We start from the raw sequence: 24,653 nt of genomic DNA, 5'->3' as shown, positions 1-24,653 counted from the left end.
TGGATCCTGGAACTCTTGGGATTAGTATGAGATAAATCAGAGGCCAATTTCTCTCAGCAAAATATCTCAATGGGATAGACAGGAAAAACATGCCATTCAAGTACGTCAGATATAAGCTGATCTTGAAAAAAACTTAAAGTAACTAAAACTGTAATGCACAAGGCTGTACAAGGACCTGAGTTTGACTCGCCACTACCCACAAAGAAAAGGATGTAGAAATTGTCAAAGTTCAATGGCAGCCCTACATAGCAACCATTAGACAGCAATCAGCATTGTTTAGCTTTTCAAATTTTGTTGATTTTACTTGGGATTTTCCTTTAACTAAATGTTATATTGTTGTCTGAAATCGGGGAACAGATATTTCCGGTGACATCTTAGCTGGGGCAAGTTTTCCAAAATGTGGACTGTCCCCAGACATCGGGAATGTCTGGTCACTTTAATTTAAACATTGACACTACTGTTGTGTTTTCAATTGCTTGAATAAAAAAAACTGTAGATGGTAACACCGTCACGCTCGACTCCCATGAACCATAAAGTTTGATAACATTTGCCACTTTCCCACCAGTTCTCTAACTTTAAAATATGTGTCGTTATGTCAAACCTTATGATGCAAATCAATTTCTCTGCTGGTGTTTCTTTTAATTACGACAAAAAGCAGTGGTAATAAGCAATATCGGCTTCGGGGTCGTGCAGTTCTTTTTTTCTGCACTATTTGCTTGTTCCTACTCCAATCTGCTCCTGTTAACATTTTTATCCTGTACCGTCCCAATCACATAATTATTAATTAAGTTCCCTCCCATCCTGCAGGAATCCCGCAGCAATCTCATGACTCGTGAGATTCCTAGAAAAAATGTTATCCTCTAAAATAAAGCGCATAATCCATGTTAGCAGGCCCGTGTTACTCCGCTTTATTCATTATAAAACCAGTTTTGGTTATTGCTTGAGATTATCTTGTTAGAGCACCAAAGTGTGTCCAAGTTTCAATCATCTAACATTTGATTTCAAGTTAAATTGAAGAATTTCTGGGTTCTCATAATCCTGGTGGCAAAACACCCACAGAATGATTCTACCAACATCCTGCTAGGAAACTGTTCCACTGGTTGACGTTTTTTTTTTTTTTTAAAGTATCGCCTCAACTCATCTAAACATAGTTTTTGCCATCATGGGCAAAGCGCTTATCTTGTGTCACATCTGATCCGACACACATCTGACACCAGAAATATTTGGATGGTTCGTGTGGGAAGCTATAAATTTAATGCAACCTTAATGTTACACCTTTTTTTTGTCTGCAACTTCTAAGCTTCTCCTTATGTATTACCCCTTTCACTGTGGACACTCACAGTGGTGTCGGACCATCCTCCAGATTCAGATAGACTTGAGCCTCGATGGTCCTTGGGTTACAGATGATCGTTTTAACGAATTTATTTTCCCCTGAGGGTAAGAGTTTGGGTCAGATGGTTGAAACTTTGACAGTGCTGGTATTTCCCACAGGAGAATGCCAAAAACTGGTTCTGGAGTGCCACCAAAATACAATCAAATAATGCAAGTTAAGATTGGCAAGTTAATAGCTCAATTGATGTTCTTGATTACTGCAAGGAGTTACAAGACAGTCAAGCAAAACTGTCAGCTTAACTGGAAGTTCTCAGATATTAAGAGAGACAGCTAAGTCTTTCGGCATGGGGCGGTTACTTACACATGGCCTGTTTCGTGTGCAACCACGAAGGCGGAGGAGAAGCCGTCTTCATGATTCAAGGTGCAGCTCCTCAGTGGGTGGCACATGCCGGTAACTGGAGCATAACCTAGGCAACAGAAGAGATCATACAGCCCAAACAATTAAGAGCAAGAAGGAAGAACCGACAACATACAGTATCTTGCGTCTTCCTCAGAAAATAAAGTCCAAACACACCTGCTAATGTAAAATTAACACCAGATGTCAGTAAGAACCCAAGTAATACAGTAATAGAGTTAACTCTCTAAATTAAGTTATGTGTAATAAATTGTAATGGCACCGGGCATAAGTTTTGAATATCCTTACTGAAATTAATACTGTAGGTAAGCCTTTGTTGGTAATGACAGCTTTAGGGCGTCTCCTACATGGAGACAGTAGTGTCGCTGCACAGCTGTGATTTGAACCAGTTTTTTTTCCACTTGCTGATGCTGATCCCTTTCCCCTAGATTTTCAGTTTAATTTTGCTAGTGAACCACCAATTGATAGTTTTCTTGGTGTGTGTGTGGGATCATAGTTTTGCAACAAAACAAAAAAAAAATCCCCCACTTTGCTCTACTTTCTAAGACTAAGAAAGTAGAGCACATCACCCCAGTGCTAAAGTCCTTACACTGACTCCCTGTATCTCAGAGAATAGACTTTAAAATACTTCTCTTAGTCTATAAATCCCTAAATGGCTTAGCACCTAAATACATCACAGACTTGTTATCAGTGTATCAACCCTCCAGACCACTAAGGTCGTCTGGCTCCAGTCTACTCTGTAGAACCAGAACTAAACACGGAGAAGCAGCATTTAGTTCCTATGGTCCACTTATCTGGAACAAACTTCCAGAAAACTATAAAAGTACAGAAAGCCTGAGTTCCTTTAAACCAAGATTAAAAACACATTTGTTTAGGATTGCCTTCAACTGTTCTAAACTGTTTTACTGAAACATCATTAGTTCAACTTTGTAGTCCAACTGTTATTAATGTTTGCTTTTAGTTTGTATTTTCCCTGTTTTATTTTATTTCTACATTTTATTCCAACTTGCTTTTATTCTGTTTTAGTTGCCTACTTTTTATAATGTAAAGCACTTTACATTGTCTTTGTATTGAAATGTGCTATACAAATGTGAAACGTGAATTTCTCCACTGTGAGATCAATAAAGTCTATCTTATCTTAAATAAAATTTGTCTTGCCTAGCCCATCAAGTCATCTACAGATTCTTACCCAGAATGCCTCGTTTCATGTCGCCATTAATCATTCCCTAATTTAATGACAAAGACAACCCCCCACCATGATTCTCCCACCTCTAAACTGGCACTGATATTTTGGGGGTGATGTGCAGTGCAATTTCTCCAAACATGGGCAGTAAGTAATTTTTTTGGTTTCATCTGAACTATAACACCATTTTCACATTATTCCATTGGCTTGTCAAAATGGTCTGCAACAAACTTTCAATGAACTTTATCAGCGATCTTGCGCAGTGTTTTAGTTATTTCGTAGATAAATAGCTCCCACTAATTACAGTCCCGTAAAACACTCCATGAATGCTAACTGACTAGGGCTGGACGATATAGAAACAAAGTATATCTATAAAATAGAAATTATACTGATCGATAATCATCAAAAAAATTCTAAACATATATTTCAAGTGCAGCCCTGGCCATTTTATGCTGTTGCTTAATGACCTATTTTTAGATCTTTGAAGGGGGTGGAGCTTGGCGACGAAGCGCTCCTGGGTCAGCGTTCGTGATTGGTTGGGAGGATGTAATGACTGTAGTATTAAGCTACATGATAGGCTAGAATGCAAAAGGAAAGAAAACTGTTCTTGTATTGAATTCTTTATTTACTCTTTTTCTTCCTATCGCACCACACATCTCTCGATCAATATATATGTTACACACTGTTAGACAATTATTTTTGTGTCTCCTCGGTCAGGAATCATGCAAGCTGCACTTGTTTGAGGCTTGCCAGTAGTGAAATTATGTTCTTCTTTTGCTTTTCTGGGCTGGAATGCCTTTTCGCACCCCCTTTAATCAGGCTTTCAGGGATTTCCCCTGTCATTTCACTTTATTCCACAAACTTTGCGGCTCCTTTCTCTTTATTTGTTTTGTATGAGATTGTTACTTGGGTTGTCAACATGTAGTGTGAATTTCACATCGACTCTAAAACATATTTACTGAGAAAACATCGACGTGTTCCATTCTTCTTTCCCCTGCAGTCTCTACATGAGACACCAGTAGAGCCTTTCACAGCGGGTTGTACCCAGTGATAAATTATGGATTCACTGTGGACAGCTGGCTTTCAGACCAACTCTGCAGTGTAATTAGGTTCAGAAAAAAAAAAATCATACAATACAAATGATTGCACCAACTCTTTAAAAAAAAAAATCAGTATCATACATTATTAATGATCTGGTAGGGCAGTTTGTATTCAGAAAGTAGCATTCTCACGTACTCAAGGTAAACCACCTCTAATGAATCTCTGAAGGGTAAAAGTAGCTGTGCAGTTTGTTTTTGTAATGAGGTGTGAATGGTGCTTTTCACTCATATTCAGTAACTACTCAGAACGAGTTCCCTCCTGAGCCTCGGACTGACAAATGGCATGCAAAACTGTGATACTAATGGTCTTACATTTAAATGAAAACGCAGCATGAGCAGCCCGTATCATGGTAATGAACAGCTAACACAAGCCCGGCGCTCCCGTGGCCGAGCGTCTCTCCAACATAGATAAAGCTACACATACACTATACACTGTATTTTACAGCGCACCGCAGCAAAAAAAAAAAATTTAAGCAAAGCACAAACAATAGACATAACTCGATCAAGAGGTGTGCAGCGATTCAGCTCCGAGCATTTGGCATGGTTCAGAAGCACGCTCGTTTCAGCCTCATTTTTGGCAGCTTTCAGAGAATTGCTCATGCTTTCTGACCACCAGAAGACCTTTTTTGGCATGCAGGTAAAAAGCAGAAAATGCAGCAGGCAAACAGCTGGCATCAAACGCTCTTGTGTTATTTGGCTGGTGTTGGGGGAAAAAAAAAGGTTATTTCAGTCGTAGTGTAATGGGATTTTAATATTCTTAGCGACAGCTGTATTTCTAATTCATATAGCTGATTACTCCGGTGATAAATGACAGTACAACGAGCTTATGAATGCTTCAGGTGAAGCTATGACATGTGAAAGCAGATATGGAGCATGACCCTTTATCTCACAGGCAGATAAAGGGAAATTAGGAGAATGCTAAAGACATTCTCACAAAGAGGTCAGCTCTGAATGCTTGCACCCTGAAGCGCCAACATGCAGCAGCAGTAGCATGTTGTTGTTCTTTTCTTCCTCTGATGACAACAGTAAGGGGTACAGTGGCCAACGCTATTACCATCCTGGGAGGAGAAGTGGAGGTGGAGGAGTATAAATGCCTTGGTGTTCACCTAGACAACAAACTGGGCTTGAGACATAACTGTGAAGCTGTTTACAAGAAGGGACAGAGCAGACTGGTCTTCCTGTGGAAGCTTAGGTCCTTCAGGGTTTGCAGCAAGATGCTGCAGATCTTCTAGAAGCCTGTTGTGGAGAGTATGATCTCCTCTGCCATCTTCTGTTGGGGAAGCAGCATCAGAGCAACTGACTTTAACAGGCTCAACAAGCCAATAAAGAAAGCTGGTTCTGTTCTGGGAACTCCTCTAGAACCTCTGGAGACGATTTAATAAAGAAGGGTTCTTCTTAAAATTAAGAGCATCCTCTTCATCAGAGTCCGATGTCATACCGTGGCGTGCCTTGAAAATGTAATCGTAAGCCTTGTATGCTTTAGTGTTGTTTTTTTGTTTCTTGTTTTTTTTCCCACATTAGCACCATAAACTTTTTATTGGGTTATGTTTTCAAATCTACCCAGATATTCCCAGGTGCCATTTAACTGGGTCATTCCCTCAGATGGCTGCCCCTCAGCGTGTAATCAGGTTCTGCAGTCTCTTAATGACTCGTTCATTTGTTCCACATGTGGCCGAACCGAGTACGGTAGACATCCACAGCATGCAGAACACAGGTCCTTGAGGACTGATTTTGCACATTATTGATGTAAACCATTCCATTGCAACTCTTGCTGTTTTCTTAGGGTCATTGTCCCACTGGAAGATAAACCTCCATCCAAGTCTTCAGCATCCTCCAATAGCTGTATCCCTACTACTAATGAAAAACAACCCTAAAGTATAATTCTGTCACCATCATGGTGGGGAAATGATGTTCTACACGATGGTGTGTTCAGGGATGTTAGTTTTGCACAACACACCGAATTTTGGTTGTAGGGTTCAGTTTTGTTCTCGTATGACCAAGACTGGTTGCTGTGTTCCCTATATCGCTTGTTGCAATGTGAAAACAGGACATCCATGGCTGTTTTAAGACAAAATAAACTTTCTTTGCAGTCTTCCAATGAGGACAGAAACGTTGAGCGCATAATTTATAGTTGTCCTGTCTGCTGATTATCCCACCTCAGCTGTGGATCTTTGCAGCTCCTCCAGAGCACCCCTTGTCTGCGCTGCCAGTGTAGGTGGATTACCCTGTATTTGGTGGCTTTGCAGTTGGGCCATACTCTTTCCTTTGTAAGACGATGGACTAAACAGTGCAAACCCAAATTCAAAAGTCTCCAGGACTTTATCTCTGACCTGTCTGCTATTTATCACGGTCTTCACGATGCTGATTTTTACATGCCGTTATCTAACAAGGCCTTCACAGAAACCCTTTAAGTATAATGAGATTAACCCTATAATTTATTTACTAGTTTGGAGACTTCTGGAGATAACTGGTTTCACTGGATTTTATTTCTGAGCAATAGAGTAAAATAAATGGAATTTGATTTCATGTCCCACTTTCTATTTTTATTGGGGGAAAAAAAATTATTCCCCTTCTGAATTATGCACTTTGTGTTGGTCTGTCACATAAATAAATTAATCTAAGTCATTCGAGTTTGTGGCTGTAGCATTAGAAATTTTCAAAAGGATTAAGAAGGCTGTTTGCCAGGCATTGCATTTTAAATCCTGAACTTGAAACTAGATCCTAACATCAAATAAAATGATTGCGCAAAGTGTTCTTCGTGATTCCAATCGGAAACAGTTCTAATGTCTTCATTTACCCCCGAAAAAATAATTCCCACCCAGTCAAAATCTATATTTGGGTATAGAATCCACCATCCCAAGGCGAAAATACTGACGAGAGGGTGCGATGTCTTCTCCTGACCCTGGGAGACAGCGCGGGGTCCTGGGCAACATGGTGTAACACGCTACAGAAACTGGGCTTGTTATGAGCACAACACAACTGCATCTATGGCAACATCCGTGGGTGTGACCAGCAAAGCAAGCAGCCCGGGGGCCATCCTCTGAACTTGACACATGTACATCAGAAGTTGAGACTGTGCACAGGTAAATGCAAGGTACCAAGCTTTAGCTCGGTGAACGCTTCCTGATTCTGGAGGCAGTTTTTTGTGCAGATTTGGCTGCTCACTTCAAACTTTGTTTTTTTGAAGGGCTGAAAAAAAGAAACACAGGGTGAGAACAACATGTATAGCATAAAAATCGCCAACTACTGCATACATGTGAACTTGCATTTCGGTTAATCTTCGAAGGAGCAAAGAAAACAACTAACATCTCTGTTTTTTCTCTACATGCCAAAATCCTTCTTCAACATTACCAATCTCTCTCTCTTTTTTTTTTTTCTCAGGGTGGCATCAAAATTAGGTCCGCAAGGTTCTGGAAAACAGGTTTATCACCCTGTGAGGTCCCCGCTGGCAGATTTCCTTAGCAGGTAACCCCATAATAAAAAGTTTCCATCTACCTTACCTCAGCAAGCCAACCCCTTGTTTTTGTGAACGGAAGCAGATATCAGCACTCAGTCTGCACAGTCCTCGATCGAGAGAAATACAGTACCTTGCATACCTGCGGGACCAAAATCTTGCCTTGTGAGGAAGATGGCGTGGTCGTGGTACTCAGCGTGCTCGGGGTCGTGCCGCTGCTGAGTGTTGGCCCATCGGCACACCTGCTCCAGGCTGCGGGATGGGTTGCCACGCTCGATCAGGCTTATAGACTGCAGAACGACAAAGAGAACAGAGCCATGCGGACGGAAATTAAATTGCTCTTTCCTATCGATCCCGTCGGCAGGGGTTCCTCGGCTCGGCAGGTTAAATAAGACCGACTGACATTTCATGGTTAACTTTCAGAACGTTGCAAAGAGGGAACGTCCGCGCAGCCAAAAGTAGAGCTTACGTGTCTCTCACATCAACCGTCTGGCATATGAGCGCAGACTCTATATGCGAGACCGTTACTGAGCTCAGATCATTCAAATGTGCTCCACAGATGAAACAAAAGCAGAAATATTCTTTCAATGGTGTGTACACTTTTCAGAAGCTTTCTCACGATACATTTTCTGAAGCAGAGCTCTCCAACAAGGTCTGTAGAAGATTTCAAGTGTTTTGAACTCCTGCATGAAAGGTGATAAGATGACTCACATCCAGCCATATTAAATAGACTAGAATATTATTGAAAAGTTCATTCATTTCAGTAACTCAATTTACTAAGGGAAACACATTATATAGATTAAACAGACTGATGATGTTATACAGCCTTTATTTCTGTTAATTCTGACTTTTCCACCTCCAGCTAATAAAACCAAAGCATTTAATGGTAGATTATTGCATCAGGACAATGAAAACTTGTGTCATGCAGAAATGGGGGCTTAATGAAATGTATGTTTAATGCTGGCTTAAAGATAGTTTTTTTTTTTTAAAGGTACTTTTAATCTGACAAACAAAATAAATGCATATTCTAATTTATTGACTACGACTGTACAAAGCCCTTAAACATTTGTCCCACCTTGTTCTATCAAACCCATTGACTTGACTGTATTTCCATTTGACTTTGTGTGATCCTTGACCACAAATTAGTGCATAGATAAAAATAACTTTTTTTACGAACATAAATCTGAAAAGTGTGGTGTGCATTTCCAGTCAGCCCCCTTTCACTCCAATACTCCAATTTCTTTAAGAAGTCGAATAGATACTAAATAGAGTATTCTGTAAAGCTGTCTAGAGGTTTCTTGGAGAACATTAGTGAACAACATCACTAAGACCAAAGAACGAAGCAGACGGGTCAGAAACAAAGTCGTGGAGAAGCTCAAAGGTTAGAAAAAAATAAATAACAAGCTTTGAACATCTCACAGAGCACTGTTCAGTTGTTCATCTGAAAATGAAAAGAGTTCAGCAGAACTGCAAGCCTACCAAGACCCGGCCGTCCAGCTAAGCGGACAAGTCAGGCAAGGAGATCATAAAGGAGGTCATAAGGACTCTGGAAGAACTGCAAAGATCTCAACCTCAGGTGGTGGAATTTGTCTACACGACAACTATCAGTTGTGTACTTTGAAAATCCAGGAAGGATTATGGAAGGATTTCAAGAGAAAAAGCCTTTGTTCAAACTATTTACCACAAGCCAATGTAAAACAACATAATGCTTAGAGGTTGCCTTTCTTCACTAGGGAGAGGGAAGCTGATTGGAGATTTCTTTTAACCCAAAAAGAAAATGTTAAAAGACTCTGAAAGACTTAAGGAATAGGTTGGTGCTTCCCCTTCCAGCGGGATAGGGTTGCTAATTATATAGCCAGAGCTTCATCGGAACAGGCTATATCAAAGCATAATAATTTGGCCCAGTCAAAGTCTAAACCTAAATCAAATTCAAAATATGTACTAATACTCAAAAACAGATATTCAGAGGTGCTCTGTGTCCAATCAGACTGAATGTGAGCTATTTTAAAGCAAAAATGTCAGTCTCCTGATGAGAAAAGATAGTGGAGACATAACTGAAGCCATAGCTGCTAGGTGGTTTTACAAAGTATTGACTATTAATAAAATTGGCTGACAAACGTTCAAGGTTTTTTATTTGTAAGAGAATCTTAAAAACCTTGTCCCCTTTTTCACACACCTCACTTTTACAAATCAGTTTTGCAGACCAGTGGACAGGTGGATGGATTTCTGAGTTGGGAATAGGCAGGAATCTATGTAGGTGGACGCATAAGCAAATAGTTTTTTTCTTAAACTGCCAACATGTAGGTTACATGTAGGATAATGTCCAAATGAAAATGATCCAAGCTTGAACGTGAGCAAGTTGAAAGACTTTCTCCTCCATATAACATAAGTTCATCTTGGATCCAAAATAGAGCAAGTAAGCCTAGAAAATGAAGTCATGCCTTAATTTCTCCTGAATGTCTGCTGAAAGCAGGGCTGGTGACACATCCAACTAATTTGTGCTCACTCATTTGGGGCTTGTATAAACAGCAAACAGAGAGCTAACACCGAAAAAAGGTAAGTCTGTGTCAACACCAGCCAATCGTGGAGAAATAAAAGGCTTTTGATTACAGATGGAAATGCTTACCTGGCAAATGACTCATTTGTAACTGTCAAAAATCTGGCTAATTATCTTGACGCGTAAACGCAACATAACATAATACTTCAGAGCAGACACTGAGTCAATCACTAAATGAAGAAGAATGTCAGGAAGTCCTGTGTCTTCCAAAAGTATACATACCCCTTGACCCTTTTTCTTTACATTTTTATCACACTCATACAGCTTGTTGCCTGCGCCAATTCTCAGTTATCGGGGTCATAGCAACCTCTAAAGCCTTATTTCTACTGTATCGGTTTGGCGCACTCTACTCTGCTCCATCCACTTACGAGCTTTTCAATAACAGTTTTCTCAGGGCCGGGTTGCTCTGGGTCAAACCAAGTGGACTCGAGTGGGGTTATGACATGAACACACTGCTTTTCAGTGATTGGCCAAGGATGAGAGGAATTGTTCTCTGAGGATGTCCAGGAAAAACTGAAGAGCGACGACATTAACGAATGAAGTGAGTAAAATTGAATGGGACTATTTAGAAACCATGTAACACCCCTGAAGGAAAAAAAGAAAAGAAAAAGGACAGTTCAGCTTTCTATGCGTAGACTCGCTGTATCAGATCCACAGATTCGCAGAGTTGGACGGGGCGAATCGAGTAGGGCCAGACTTTCACTCAGTTTTTCTAAAACCAATTTGACACCCATGCTGGAGTTTTTGTCAATGCAGCCAGAAATGACAAAGACTCCTGGATAGAACCGGTTGCCTCAATAAGGCCTGTTTGTGGTCATATAGGTTGTTGTATACCTTGAACACATGCAAAATATTTATGTGCAGAACAAAGTGTGCAGAGAGGATTAACCCCAACAGCTGTGCATGCTGCATTCAGGTACAGCTGGGACAGTACGTTGTTGATATATAAAAGCAGCTAAAAGTGATTTAAAAAAATTCTTAAACATGGGCATAGTCTAATTTAAAAAAAAATTGATGAGTAATTCTACAATTCCAATTCTACAGTTGTTATATTGTTGTATCTAATTTATCTATTTAGATATTGGTTATGCCCACTTTTACACTACTTTATTCATGAAAGAAAGTCCAACCAAATCTCCAGTTATTTCTGTACGTTCCACTTTTATCATATAGCCTGTTTTTATTTATTTTTCTTGATTGACGTGTACTTAAAACAACAGACCAGGATATCTTGTTCCATAACAGTCCCCTAAAGTATATGATGCTGATAATGCTAACCATTAAGTCTGAGCCTCTTTAAAGACAAATCACTAAAAATGAGAAAAAGCAAAACGATGGCTTACTAATATATATCTTCAATTTATGTTAATTCTGGACAAATTCGACACTGACTGATGACTTACTGGATGGAGGGTGGAGTTGCTTATTATCATATTACAGTCCATAACAAACCACATTCAGTGCTCTGACCTCTTTCAGTGGAAAATGATGAAGTGTCTGGATTTACATCATTTCCTCTTTTTTTCCTATTTCATGTCTGGCCTCTCAGCCTGTCTTGTTTCCAGTCCAATCCAAACGGATTCATCATATATCCACCTGCATCCAGCAACAGTTGTGTTCACATTTTTAAAAGCTACCGTGAAGCAGGAGGGTAGACGATCAAAATGTTCTCATTTCCAGTCCTTCTATGGTAAATCTACCTTTAAAAATGCATAGAAGAACACAATCATGCTCTGACATAAAATGTTAACAAAAAACGAACGATATAATCTGAAAATAGCTGGGGGGTTAGTATTAGCTTAAAAGATGCAGGCGGCATGGAGGCACGCAGCAGCAGCATTGGCAGCATAGATACTATACAAAGAACTGCAGGAAGCTTTGCAGCTTAAACAGACGTCTCAGATTAGAAAGGTGCTTTCAGTGTGTTTGCTTCGGAGTATGAGGCAGACGCACTCTGGAGTGTCTGTTTACTAAACAATAATTAATACCATGGAAAATCATTGTTTTGTATTAAGACAGCAAGGTTAGAGTTGGGGTTTGTTGTTTTGGAAGAAAGTCAATTGAAGGGACTTTGAGCATGATGTGGTTTGTGCTGCCGGACAGGCTGGTCTGAGTATTCCCGAAACTGATGTTCTACTGGGTTTTTTTTTATTACACAAGGCCATCTCGCAGGCTTATAGAGAATGGTCCAAAAAGAGAAGATATCCACTTAATGGCAGTTGAGTGGACAAAAGTGTCTTCTTGGTGACTGAGGAAAATGGGCAGACAGGTTCCAGATGGCAGAAAGGCAACAGTAGCTCAAACAAACACTCATTCCAATTACGGTATACAGAATACCATCTCTGAATCTCCATGTTAAGCCTTGACCTGAGGCTACAGCAGCAGATGAACCAGCAGCCTCTCATGTTAGATTAGAACCAGAAGCTTATTACTGGCAAAATTGGACAATAACAGATTGGAGAAGTTGTGCCTTGCTCAAAGATTCTTAATTTCAGCTCTGCCATCAAGAAACTGGCATCAAAGTTTGGCATAAAGAACATAAAACCATGGATTCATTCTGCTTTTAAGTAACAGTTCAGGCTGGTGATGTGGGTGTAACGATTGGGGGATATTTCCTTGCAGTCGACAAATATTCAGCGACTGCTTATTGCTATCATGCTGACATGGACCAAAATCTCAGACAAATGTTTCCAGCTATTTTTTTTTTTTCCATTATTAACCCAGATCTGAAGGAAAAATGCAGCTTGGTAGTTATCTAAAGTTTTTTTAAGGGGTTTGTTGATGGTGACAAGTTTTTAAAGTTAGGCACAATTAAGCATTTACTACACTGTAGAAAATATAGAATTAGAATCAAATAATTTGATCTGAGAATAACATACCTCATTGTTAAACTAAATGATGTAGCTTTTCATGCATCTATATATACACAGTATATTGGTATAATGAAACTGCTTTTAGTTCTCCGAACCAGCCAAACTAGTCAAAGACAAAACTTAAAAATGCCACACCTTTAAAAGCACGGTTGCATATTAAACGTGACATAACTCACCTGCCTGTAGCCGACCATTATCATGCGGACGAGCACGATGTTGATGTTGGTTCCCAAAGATTCGTCGTGGTAGATCTCATCAACCTGAAAGAAAAAGTAGAGGCGCTCTGTCACTGCTCAACGGTCTCAGTTGAGTCTTTTATGTTACACAGGAAAACATGTCTATTCTTCAGACAGACTGCAGCAGTAAACAGTGTGACCATCATATGAGGAAAGCAAAATAAACAGTTGCCATTCAAACTGAAATTAGCGTGGGAAGTAGATTATACAGTCCATGGGTATTTTGTGGCCTAACCGGACTGATTAAAGATATTTTATTGCTACATTTAAAAACCAGCAAAAAGTAATAATTAGCTTTTCTCCAAGGTGGGGGGGGGAAGGGGTATAAACTTTTTATTTAAGCCAAAAGAAAACTGTTTTTGCTCCCTTGTCACACTTGAACGTATTAGCTGTCACACAACTTTTAATATCAGGGAAAGATAACCGGAATAATGCAAAATTAACTTTTCACATAGTAATTTCTGTTTTTACAGGAAAAATGCTATCCAAAAAAAGTCTGGCCTTATGCGGTACTAAACCACACCAAAACTTTGGTTTAGATTTTTGATTACGTCTTTTGTTGTTTCAGATATTATGAATCAGCATATACTTTTAACACCTTTTTATGAATGCCTTTATTAACTTTAGTCCCAACCATACATACCTGATGTAAAAAGAAAATATGCTTAAATCAGCGGGGGCTGGTGATAAAAAAAAGTTCTGGCATTGATTCATAACATTTATTTTTTTCCTGATATGTGGATTTTGTTTTTGTGAAAAAATAGTTAGGTATGACCATATTTTGTGTATTTTATAAATTCCAGTATTAATTTAGATCTTGTAAATAACAAACACTAATAAATATGTATTTAACATCTTAAATGCCATCTTTCAATTGAATTCTTTCCCATAATATGCCAACTGAATATTTTATGTGAAACATCTGTAACAAGTTGCTTATCTACCTATTATAGCTGAAATAGGTAGATAAGCAGTATAGAAAATAGCTTTACCAAACAAAAAAACAAACAGCCAAACAACATTTTGAAGGCATTTCAACAAAAAATATTGAAGAAAAAAAAACAAAAAAACAAAAAACAAATGTAATAAAATATCTATGGTAAGCCATCAAAAAGCTCAGTTTAAGTCACTGGCATAAAAAAATGTACATTTTCAAGATGTTTTTTTTTTTTTTGGCAAATGTGTTTTTTTAATGGCTTTATTGCCCTTTTCCAGACTGACCACTGTTAAGAAGTTTGATTCTCAAATGTTCTTGAATGTTGGTTTATGATTTCTTTTTTACCTTACTTCATGTTATCAGGGAAGAAATTAAGATATTTCTTGATTTCAGAATTCAGGCAGTAATCAGGTCTGGGTGCAAACCAAAAGTAAAACTTGACCAAAATAGAGTTTCGTTAGACTTAATTCATGATTTAACAAGGGGGCAATTGTTTCTTCACACATGGTGTTGCTAACTTTTTTTTTTTTAAACTGCTTGCATTATTTATGTTTATCTTTCCCTATATTGAATTTTGTTAGAAAATCTCAAAATGTAAGTACAACCAGAAAGCACGTTTTCAGAGCACCCTACCATGCATCATTCAAACATGTAACCGCCGTTCCCTTAAAATAAGGGAACGGTGAAGCAAGTTGCAAAATCTGTGAAACCATGTTTTATCCATTAAATTATTAATAAAAAAATGTAGACCTATGATGAAATAAAGAGAAGCCACATGGCAAACATCTGATCAAACAAAGGTTGCTGTGAACTCGCAAAAAAAGCATCGACTGGGCTCTGGCCTTGTCAGCGTGCTGTTTTATGTCCATATAACCACGGCACAAGCCTTTGGCTACATCTGGCTTTACTACAAGCATAACTTTCTTTAGAACAGCCGTCAGACATGCTAGCGTTTTAACTCACCAAGTTAGAGTTACTGACGAAGTGTTTCTGTCTGGTGGAATTTTAAAATGAGGAGTTTTCACAGCAGGAACTCCCACCAGATAAGCAATTGAACAGGTTTTTACCACAACTGCATCTTCTTCAAAGTGCATTTCATCATCTAAGAGCTCACAGTTGGAGTAGATAAAGTCACAGTCAATTATTATCTATAAATGGTGCCTTTTTTCCTTCAAAATATGTATATGTAAAGTTGCAGCCTCAAAGCTAAACATACATTCTTGTAAGTTTTCCACTAATTGGTAAATTGTTCAAAATAGCATAAAGACTTGATGGCATCGTTTGATTTATAATTATTGGGACTTTAAGTTACTATTTTTCCATTTATTTATTTATTGTTGTAATCTTCATCTCAATCAGTTGTTCTTCCAACCTACACGCCACACACTACTCTTACACACTGTAAACAACCTTCTTTTCCAGGTGTGTTATTGAATTAGACTGATACAATTATACTGTGGAACCTGTATAAGGTACAATTCTTGTTAAAATGCTTTTTCCTGCAGACAAATTTGTTGTTTATAACAAAATCAACCGGTAGGTGCAGCATTCCCAATCAAGCATTATGTATAGAGTGGAGTAAAAAGTTGAAAAGAATATCATACATTTAAGTTACACTTAAATGTATGTTAAACACTTAAAGTTGTATGCAACAAATTTTGAGAATGCATTTGAATTTATTGCATTCTCTCCGATACCCCTATAAAAAAATCAAATCACTTGCCTTCAGGAATGAATTTACTGAATTAGTAAATAGAGTCAACCTGTGTGTGATTTAATTGCTGTATATACAACTGTTCTGTGAAGGCCGCAGAGTTGGGCTGGGTGAATGGCCTAAAAATAAAATCTCAGATTTTTTCTGTTTTTACTGAATCCGATTAATTGATTTCCTTCTCCTTTGTTTAATAAAAACAAATAGCTGAAATTATTTTTTTAATAACCTCATCTGGAAATTGTCCTGAATTCAAAGTGCAACTTATTGCGAGCTTTAAAACATGCTTATAAAACAAGAAGGTAGGCTCCGCCATAGTAAATGATAAAAATATAACAAAATGTTTACTGCTAGTAGTATTACACATCAAAGAACAGGCTTCACTTCACCTGTGCACCTTCACACCAACCTAAAAAAAGTAAATGAATAAATTAAAGTATTAAAGTATTTTGATAGTATATTTTCCTAAACATATATTTATTGCATGCTATTAGCAAAACAATTTTCCCTATCTATTGCATTAAATCTCAATGAAATACATTGAAGTTTGTGGTTGTGACGAAAAAATGTTTCGCTTAAAGAGTCTACATACTGTTGTTTTTTGCAACCTAAGCAACATATTACTAATAAATTCATGACTATCCATTTTAAAGAAAAAGAGAAGAAGCAAGGTTTCCCTTTGTCACTGATTCTGTTCATAACTTTTATGGACAGAATTTCTAGGCGCAGCCAAGGTATTGAGGGGATCCGTTTTGGTGGCCTTAGGATTGCGTCTCTGCTATTCGCGGATGACGTGGTCCTATTGGCTTCATCAGGACGTGATCTACAGCTCTCACTGGAGCGGTTCGCAGCCGAGTGCAAAGCGGCCGAGATGAGAATCAGTGCCTCCAAATCTGAGGCCATGGTCTTGAACCGGAAAAGGGTAGAGTGCCTCCTCCGGGTTGGGGAGGATGTGCTGCCCCTAGTGGAGGAGTTCAAGTATCTTGGGGTCTTGTTCACGAATGAGGGGAGGATGGAGCGGGAGATCGACAGGCGAATTGATGTGGCGTCTGCTGTGAAGCGGGCGCTGTACCGATCCGTTGTGGTGAAGAGAGAGCTGAGCCAAAAGGCGAAGCTCTCGATTTACCGGTCGATCTACGTTCCTACCTTCATCTATGGTCACGAGCTTTGGGTCATGACCGGAAGAACAGAATCCCGGATACAAGCGGCTGAAATGAGTTTTCTCCGTAGTGTGACTGGGCTCTCCCTCAGAGATAGGGTGAGGAGCTCAGTAATCCGGGGAGGACTCAGAGTAGAGCCGCTGCTCCTCCACGTCTAGAGGAGCCAGTTGAGGTGGCTCGGGCATCTGGTCAGGATGAGGTGTTCCTGGGTGAGGTGTTCCTGGCACGTCCCACCGGGAGGAGGCCCAGGGAAAGACCCAGGACACGCTGGAGGGACTATGTCTCCCGGCTGGCCTGGGAACGCCTTGGGATTCCCCCAGAGGAGCTGGCCGAAGTGTCTGGGGAGAGGGACGTCTGGGCCTCCTTACTGAAACTGCTACCCCCACGACCCGACCCAAGATAACCAGAGGACGATGGATGGATGGATGGATGGATGGATGGATGGATGGATGGATGGATGGATGGATGGATGGATGGATGGATGGATGGATGGATGGATGGAGAAGAAGCATTGGGAAACATTGCAGTGTAAAACAGGTTAGCTTGTGAGCCAACCTTAGTAGAACCACTTTTCCCCCTTTACAAGCATTATTATATAATAATTATATAATAATATAATAATATATAATATATCATAATATATAATACAATATATATATAATACAATAATTATATAATTATATAATAATAATAATAATAACAATAATAATAATAACTACTTTATATTAGTTTGGACAAAGTTTTATTGACCCTAATGCATCCTGCTTTCTTTTTATTGATATCTTTGAAAATCTGAGAGTTTAACTTCCTAAGTAAAACATTAGATGCTCCCAGCGAACACTGTTATTGTCATTTTATCAGATTCACTGTGGCCTGAAATAACATTTTGAAGAATTGCGTTCATCGGGTATGCGTCGATGAAGAATGTGTTTATGTTATATATAGGGCTGAATCAGCCAAGTTCTTTAGAGAATAATTGATAATTTCTTTCATTTTCTTGCATTATATTAAATTTCTGATGCAGGGCAAAAACCTTTGTCTCATCATGCCTAGAGCCCCATGCTGTTGCTAGGCTCTGCCTTTCAATATTACTGAGCACTTGGCTGCAAAAGGTTGCATGGTTAATTAGGGTCATTGGGCCCTGAGGTGTAGTCCAATGATTTCATTAAGGCATTGAAGCAAATCGGCTGTCATAAAAACAACCTGCTTATGTAAAAGCAGGCATATTTCTTTGGTAAACATGTTGCACTGATGTCATGTGAAATATTCACTTTAGGTTTTATTGCTTTAGAAGGCAGTATCAGAGGAACTTGTAATTTTTCAATAAAAAGGAACTAGAAGTTTTTTTTAGTGACAAATACAAATAATGTATGGTGCACACAGACACCTTTGCGTTGACCTTACGCCTACAAGAGCTCTCTTTTTCCAGATCACTCCAAATGGTTTCTCTGTGCTTTCGATCTAGTCAAAGATAATTTCTCACGGGGCTCGCTGGTGGAGCAGCAGGTAGCACGACCCATGTATGGCCTTAGTCCTCGACGCGGCCGACCTGTGTTTGACTCTGACCCACTGTCCTTTGCCGCATGTCTCTCCCCCTCTTCCACCCCCCTTCCTGTCAGCCTACTGTGTTAAAAAGCAAGCCACTAGAGCCACAAAAAATCCCCCAAAAAAACTAATAATAATTTCTCACAGCTGGTGTATAGGTAAGATTTCAAGAACATGAGAAGTATGTGACACTGGTTGCATTTTTCCCCATGTTGTTTTGCTGCGTTAATAACCCAAAAGTAAAACATAAACTGGTTAATAATTTTAATTTGGTATTCTACTTGTGACGCAACCTCACCACAGTGCCTTAAGAAATATGGTTGATCTTTACTTTTTGATTGAAGTGTTGAGTCATTAAATTTTCTTTCCACTGTCGCTTCATGCTTGCTCAGTATGATGGATTGCTGAAAAGTCATGCAGACGACAATGCAGACGACTGTCCCTGTAGCTCTACGCTTCTTCAGGAGGAGTGAATGCTGCTTGTCAAGACTTAATGCAATCAACTAGGTTCCCTTAGACATTTTTTTTTTACCAATCTGTATAATCTGATTGAATTTGACTTTGGAAAGTGCCTTGAGATGACATGTTTCATGAATTGGCGCTATATAAATAAAATTGAATTGAATTGAATTACTCTTTGCATTCATTTAAAATATGAATTAAACCTTAATTATAAACATATAAACTACAAATGACTATAAGCATACAAACAAAACACAAAACAAGCACAAAATAAAAGCACTGTGTCAACATGACGGTCTATACAACACCAGCCATTCTCTATATTTCACATTATGTAGAATAAGCAAAAATTCTACGAGGTCTTGTGGAAAAAAAATAATAATATGTAATTGTTGTACAGCCCACACCATCCATAAATGTGTTTACTCATGCAAAAGCCCTTGTCATATTAAAATGTAAATACCTATGTACTATATTACCATTAATCAATACTAATAAACCAAAACGGCAAGCATAAAAAGTGAGTTTTGCTTCTGCATGCATAATTAGCTCCTTATCTAGAAATTAAAGCTGCTCAAAATAAAAGCTCTGCCACCAAAGGAAAAAAAAGAAAGAAAAAAAAACTATCTTGGCCTAAATCCAAATGTGCTCTGGGTTGCAGGTTGCACCCAAGCCTATTCAAGCAACTACCCCACTTAACAGAGACCAACTTCAGTGAACAATTAAAGAACCTCAGAGTGACCCCACGTTTACGCAGATTTGTTTCTCAAAATTCCTCACCAGGCCTATGCTGACCTATATCCATGTGTTTGTAATGCATTGCAGCACAGAAGCTGATGAAGAAAAGAGAACATCTAGAAAAAGAAAAAAAACAGTAACATAAATGTTTTAGTATGAAATTTGTAAACACTTGTGGATTTTTTCTTTCAACTGAAAGATTTGCGTTGTTGCATTCCTAACTTTTCAGCGAGTCCAGCTGAGGGGCGAGCTAACCTCATGCACACTGAGATAATTACAAATCCAGGAGGAGCACTTAGACACACACACACACACACACAAAAGCAGAAGGACTGGACTGAAGTGGCGCTGCTGTGGGCGAAAACGAGACTAGCAGCTGTGCTCTGCAGGCGCTAGGTGTCCCTGGCTTGGGTATGGTTTCGCACTGACATGGACAAAACGTGGTCTGCGCTGGTCAAACAACACGCCCATTGTGCAACTGAGACCTCACTAGTCACCTTGGCATTGTGCAGACAGGATGTTCAGTAATCAATCCCTCAGGGAGAGTTTCTCCAGGTGGTACTACGCATTCTGCAGCCCCCGAGCAGGAATTCGGAGGGATTTGAGCGGGCAGAGCGCTTTCAGACACAGCAAGCCCGTGGCTTACAAGCAGAGCCGAAGGGTTTTGACCCTCGATTGTTTAAACTACACCACTCTCTCCGAAGTTTAAACAAAAACAGGCAAAGATGAGGGGCAATATATTCACAAGACTTTCAATTACCTGATTTTATCTACTGTGCCACTCAATTTTAAACAACCAGATTATTTTAAATGTACTCTTCCAGACAGAGTTTTCCAATGCTATTAAGTTATCAGAGTGCATTAAACACCAAGGAGTGACAGATACAGAGTGTGTATGAGTCAGAGTTACAACTCAAGACAATCAAGCTTAGTAAAAGTCAAACATTTTGCTCTGGTAAAGACATTTGGCACAAGATTTGGAGTATAAATTCCTAATTAAATAAACACATCATTCTATGTAAGAAGAGCTTGGCAGTTCAAACTAAAATCTGGCACCACTTTCCATGGCTGCTTCGCACCGCTCCCACTCAACTTTCTAAGTGCTCTAATGCAGGTAATCAGGCTGCCATGCATGGTCCAAATGGTAACTGTTACAGAGTGAAACAAGCTCCCTGTGAAAATCTGACTTGGGGGGATTTAGACTCGGTAAGCAGATTATGGTGGTAGGAGCTGGTGGAACCCATAATGAACGAGCTGAGAGCTTCTCAGAGAGTTTCTCTTTTTGGCCCGGTCTCCCAACGGTAATCTGTCAGCAGCGAAGGAAAATGTGGCAAAGCCTGATGTCAATATAAACACACTCACCAGTATTTTATGGCAGAAACACATGGTTTAGAGCTTAAAAGGTTAAGAGACAATGTACTTTTTTTACCTAGACTTATCTTTGACAACCAGGTTAATGATTGGTTCAATACACGAGCAACAATAAAGACACATTAACTCTAATCTCTTCATACTGATCCGACAGTGAAAAAAAGATTAATCAATAAAGAGACTACCACTAATATTCTCCTAATTAATCCATCAATTTTATTCCACTTATCAAAGTGTTTAAACGGGCAATGACATCAAATTACTGAGGTTTTGGGGGTATATCTGTTGTACACTGATGAGGCCGTGTGAACGTCAGAAGTGAATACCAAAGGACGTGCTCAGGAGTGGTCGACGTTGTTGCTTTGCTCAAAAACTGTCCGATCAGAAAACGTGATTCTTTCTACGTAGGTTGTCTTTCTACATTATTCATATTCTGCAATTAGAGGACAGCGTCAAGCAAACAGCTTTCCCCCTCTCCTCCTCCCCCCAGCTGATGCTCCAGCCGTGAGTCGCACTACCATGTCTGACTGCTCCACTCCAGAGGAGGAAGGCGGAGGAGTGAGCCCCAGATCAGCCTCCCTGTATCAGCTTGAACAGGAGGAAGTCACCGCAGAAGCCACGGAGCGCAAATATCCAATATCAGACTCCAAACTAACTGCACAGCGGTTACTAAAAAGGGGAGCTGATATCTCCGAGGGTGCTCAAAAACACATGAATGTTTCCACTCACTCCTGAAGGACGAGAAAATCCCAGAAGACCGGCTGAAGTTCATTTATGGGGGACTTTACGAAAGACTGTTTCCTTTGGGCGGAATTCAAGTAGGGGATTTCAAACAAACTGATTTAAAAAAAAAACAACTTTTGTACCAACACGAAAGGTGGCGATCACAACGCTGTCATTCCCCGTGGATTTATTTAATTTCTAAATGCTGTCAAACGTAGGAAAGTTGTGTTTGTAACTGAAAAACACAACTGTAACTATGCTTTGCAAAATACCCATACTCTGTCAGATTGGTTGGACAGCATCTTTGTAAACCAATTTTCAAGTCCTGCTACAGATTCCTAGTTAGATCTTCACCTGAGCTTCGGTTGGATTGTTCTAACACAGCTTTTTATGTTTGGTTACTGCTTTTACACCATAGGCTCAAGTCCTCTACAGAATTTTATTGTTTTTCTCCAGGTTTTTCCTGTATTACACCATATTCATCTTCCTATCAGCCTTCCTGTCCCTGGTGAAGAAAAACAATCCATACAGCATGACCCTATCATGAATGATAGCCATAGCTGGGTATCATCAGCAAAGCATTGGTATGAGAAGCCATGCGATTAGATGATTTGCCCCAATGAGGTGGTGTAAATAGCAAAGACATGAGGTCCCAGTACTAAGCCTTGGAGACCCCATGGCGAGATAGTGTGCTGCAAGAGTGTGACCAAGGCAGGGAAAGTTTTATGACCAACCAGTTGTCGTTTGCTGTAAGTTTTCCCATTACCGATCCTTTGTTCCACACTCCATAATGTGTTTTTGGTGGCAGTAAAGCACCTGAAAGTTGGTCACCATCCGCCATAAAGCGAGAAGAATTGGAAGAAGACAAAGAAAACAGAAGTGTGACAAACATGTATTCTGACAGATGAAACATCTGATGTCACATGTCATTACTGCCACCAACTGGTAAGGAGTGTAACAGCTTCAGGGGTTGTAGATTAGCACTCGTAAATTTGTGATTTGTACTTGTGTTGTTCCAAAGTTGTAACTTTGTAACTTGTATTCTGAACTTCTAAACTTGTATTCTCACAGATGAAACATGTGATGTCACATGTATGTATGAGTTGACAACCAGAAACAAATAAAAATGTACATTTATTCGTGTTTGACTTACATTTACAAATTCAGATTGAGATATTGTTTATTATCCAACTCTGCAATAAACTTCTCTCTTTCTTGATCCTCTTGATGCTGCTTATTAACCAATGTTCGCTGACAAACCTCTAAGGCTGTCCCAGAACACCTGTAAATATACTGAGACTAAAATACACAGAGATGGACCATACTTACGTTATTTGGTCAGTAGGCAAGTTGTGACACTAGATTTAAATTAGTGGCATTAGAATAAGGACAGAGCATTACTTTATGTCACACTTCTAAGAATGTTAATGGTTAAAACATTTTGATAACCATCTAATTTTGCTTAAACTTCACAACTATGCACAACTTTGAGCTGGTAGGTCAGAAAGGATCACAACAAAACAAGTCTGGGGCTGCAACGTGACAAAATATAGAAAAGTTCAATGGGTATTAAGGCTGTCCCTTCAACTTAAAAAAAAACAGTTATCAGTAGTTTGTTCACAATTGGTCATGCTGATCATGCACAATTGCTTAAAAGCTTATTTTCTAAAAGTAGACTTACAATGTTCATTAGGGTGAGAACGTAATTCTGCACGTGCTCCTTGCCGTGGAAACGTATCACTGAGTCGTCCACAGCCAGCAGAACCTCGATGTTGTAGTCGTCTGTCTTTGCGTGCCTTCTCTTGCGCTCGGACTCGGACAGTTTATGACCGACCAGATCCAGAGCTGCGGGGAGGTCTGCGATGCCAACGTCTGCCACTGCAAAGACATGAGGAGGATATAAAGTGATTGTTGAGCAGAGCTTAATCTTCCACATCTATAAGCCCTCTGTTATTTCAGGGACCTTCAAAGTGAACCTTACATAAAACAGATCTACGTCTTAGGAAATAGGGGAATACATTGGAGAAATCCCTTGAGCTGTCTTGGCTATATCTTTCAAATTACTCTCTCCTATAAAAATACTCTCAGACTTTCAAGTAATTTCCTCCAATTCTTCAATACAAACTGTGCTGTTGGAAATACAAAGCTGAGTCACACCATGTAATGGCAACATTTATTAATATTACAGCCCTAACATATTGTTAAATATCACATTAGATACAGGTCCTTAAATCAAGCAAAATATTTTTGTTCAGCGATTACCTGTCAAGTTTAACCAATCTACTTACTGCAAACTGCAACATGTGCATTCAGTTAAAAAATAAGTATTACTCTTCTGATCATGCTTATATCAGAGCCAGTCAGCTGTATTATTGCATGGTAAAACAATTATGGTTGCAGCGACATAAAATAGGTTGTAAAAATTGTGAGTTTTCCAGCAGATGCTGAATCCATTGTTGAAGGAGAAGAAATTCATGATGGCAAGTGAATGAAAGCTTTCCTCATTTTCTTGGCTCCGTGGTGCTCCTCGGACTCCCATTGTGCCATTACAGCACAGGATTCCTCATCTTACCAGCTGGTTTTGTGAACAATGCTGATCTTAATAAAGGCCCACTGTGTAACCTTAAAGCTAGAGTTGGATTAACCTTTAAAATGCACAAAACGGGATTTAATTTGAAAGCTACAGCCCCTTTACCTTTATAAATGTATAATATGCACAAAGAAATGGGCTGATCAGAATTTTCAAATGTTCAGCATGACTGGGCCTATAGTGACAGAAACTCACCAAATCAGCAAAATTATATCTAAGCACTAGGGACGAACAGACTAGTTTCAGCAAACAACCTGACACAAAAA

The 24,653-nt window shown here is 39.3% G+C and overlaps 1 protein-coding gene across 2 annotated transcripts in view; it reads right to left on the bottom strand.

Annotated features, from left to right (window-relative positions):
• The window catches only part of LOC105918691 (A disintegrin and metalloproteinase with thrombospondin motifs 14), an 80,186-nt gene that overhangs the window by 30,712 nt on the left and 24,821 nt on the right, over window positions 1-24,653 (bottom strand). The window contains exons 4-7 of one of the 2 annotated variants that reach the window (XM_012853832.3): window positions 23,479-23,675; window positions 13,091-13,174; window positions 7,618-7,774; window positions 1,694-1,799 (exon numbers count right to left, since the gene is read on the bottom strand). In XM_012853832.3, coding sequence (XP_012709286.2) covers window positions 1,694-1,799; window positions 7,618-7,774; window positions 13,091-13,174; window positions 23,479-23,675 — 544 coding nt within the window. The remainder of the gene's footprint in view (window positions 1-1,693; window positions 1,800-7,617; window positions 7,775-13,090; window positions 13,175-23,478; window positions 23,676-24,653) is intronic. The other variant, XM_012853839.3, reaches the window with a different exon arrangement.

The sequence above is a fragment of the Fundulus heteroclitus genome, chromosome 10 (assembly GCF_011125445.2).
Source record: "Fundulus heteroclitus isolate FHET01 chromosome 10, MU-UCD_Fhet_4.1, whole genome shotgun sequence".
Taxonomy (NCBI): Eukaryota; Metazoa; Chordata; class Actinopteri; order Cyprinodontiformes; family Fundulidae; genus Fundulus; species Fundulus heteroclitus.
This window is presented reverse-complemented; position numbering and strand designations above follow the sequence as displayed.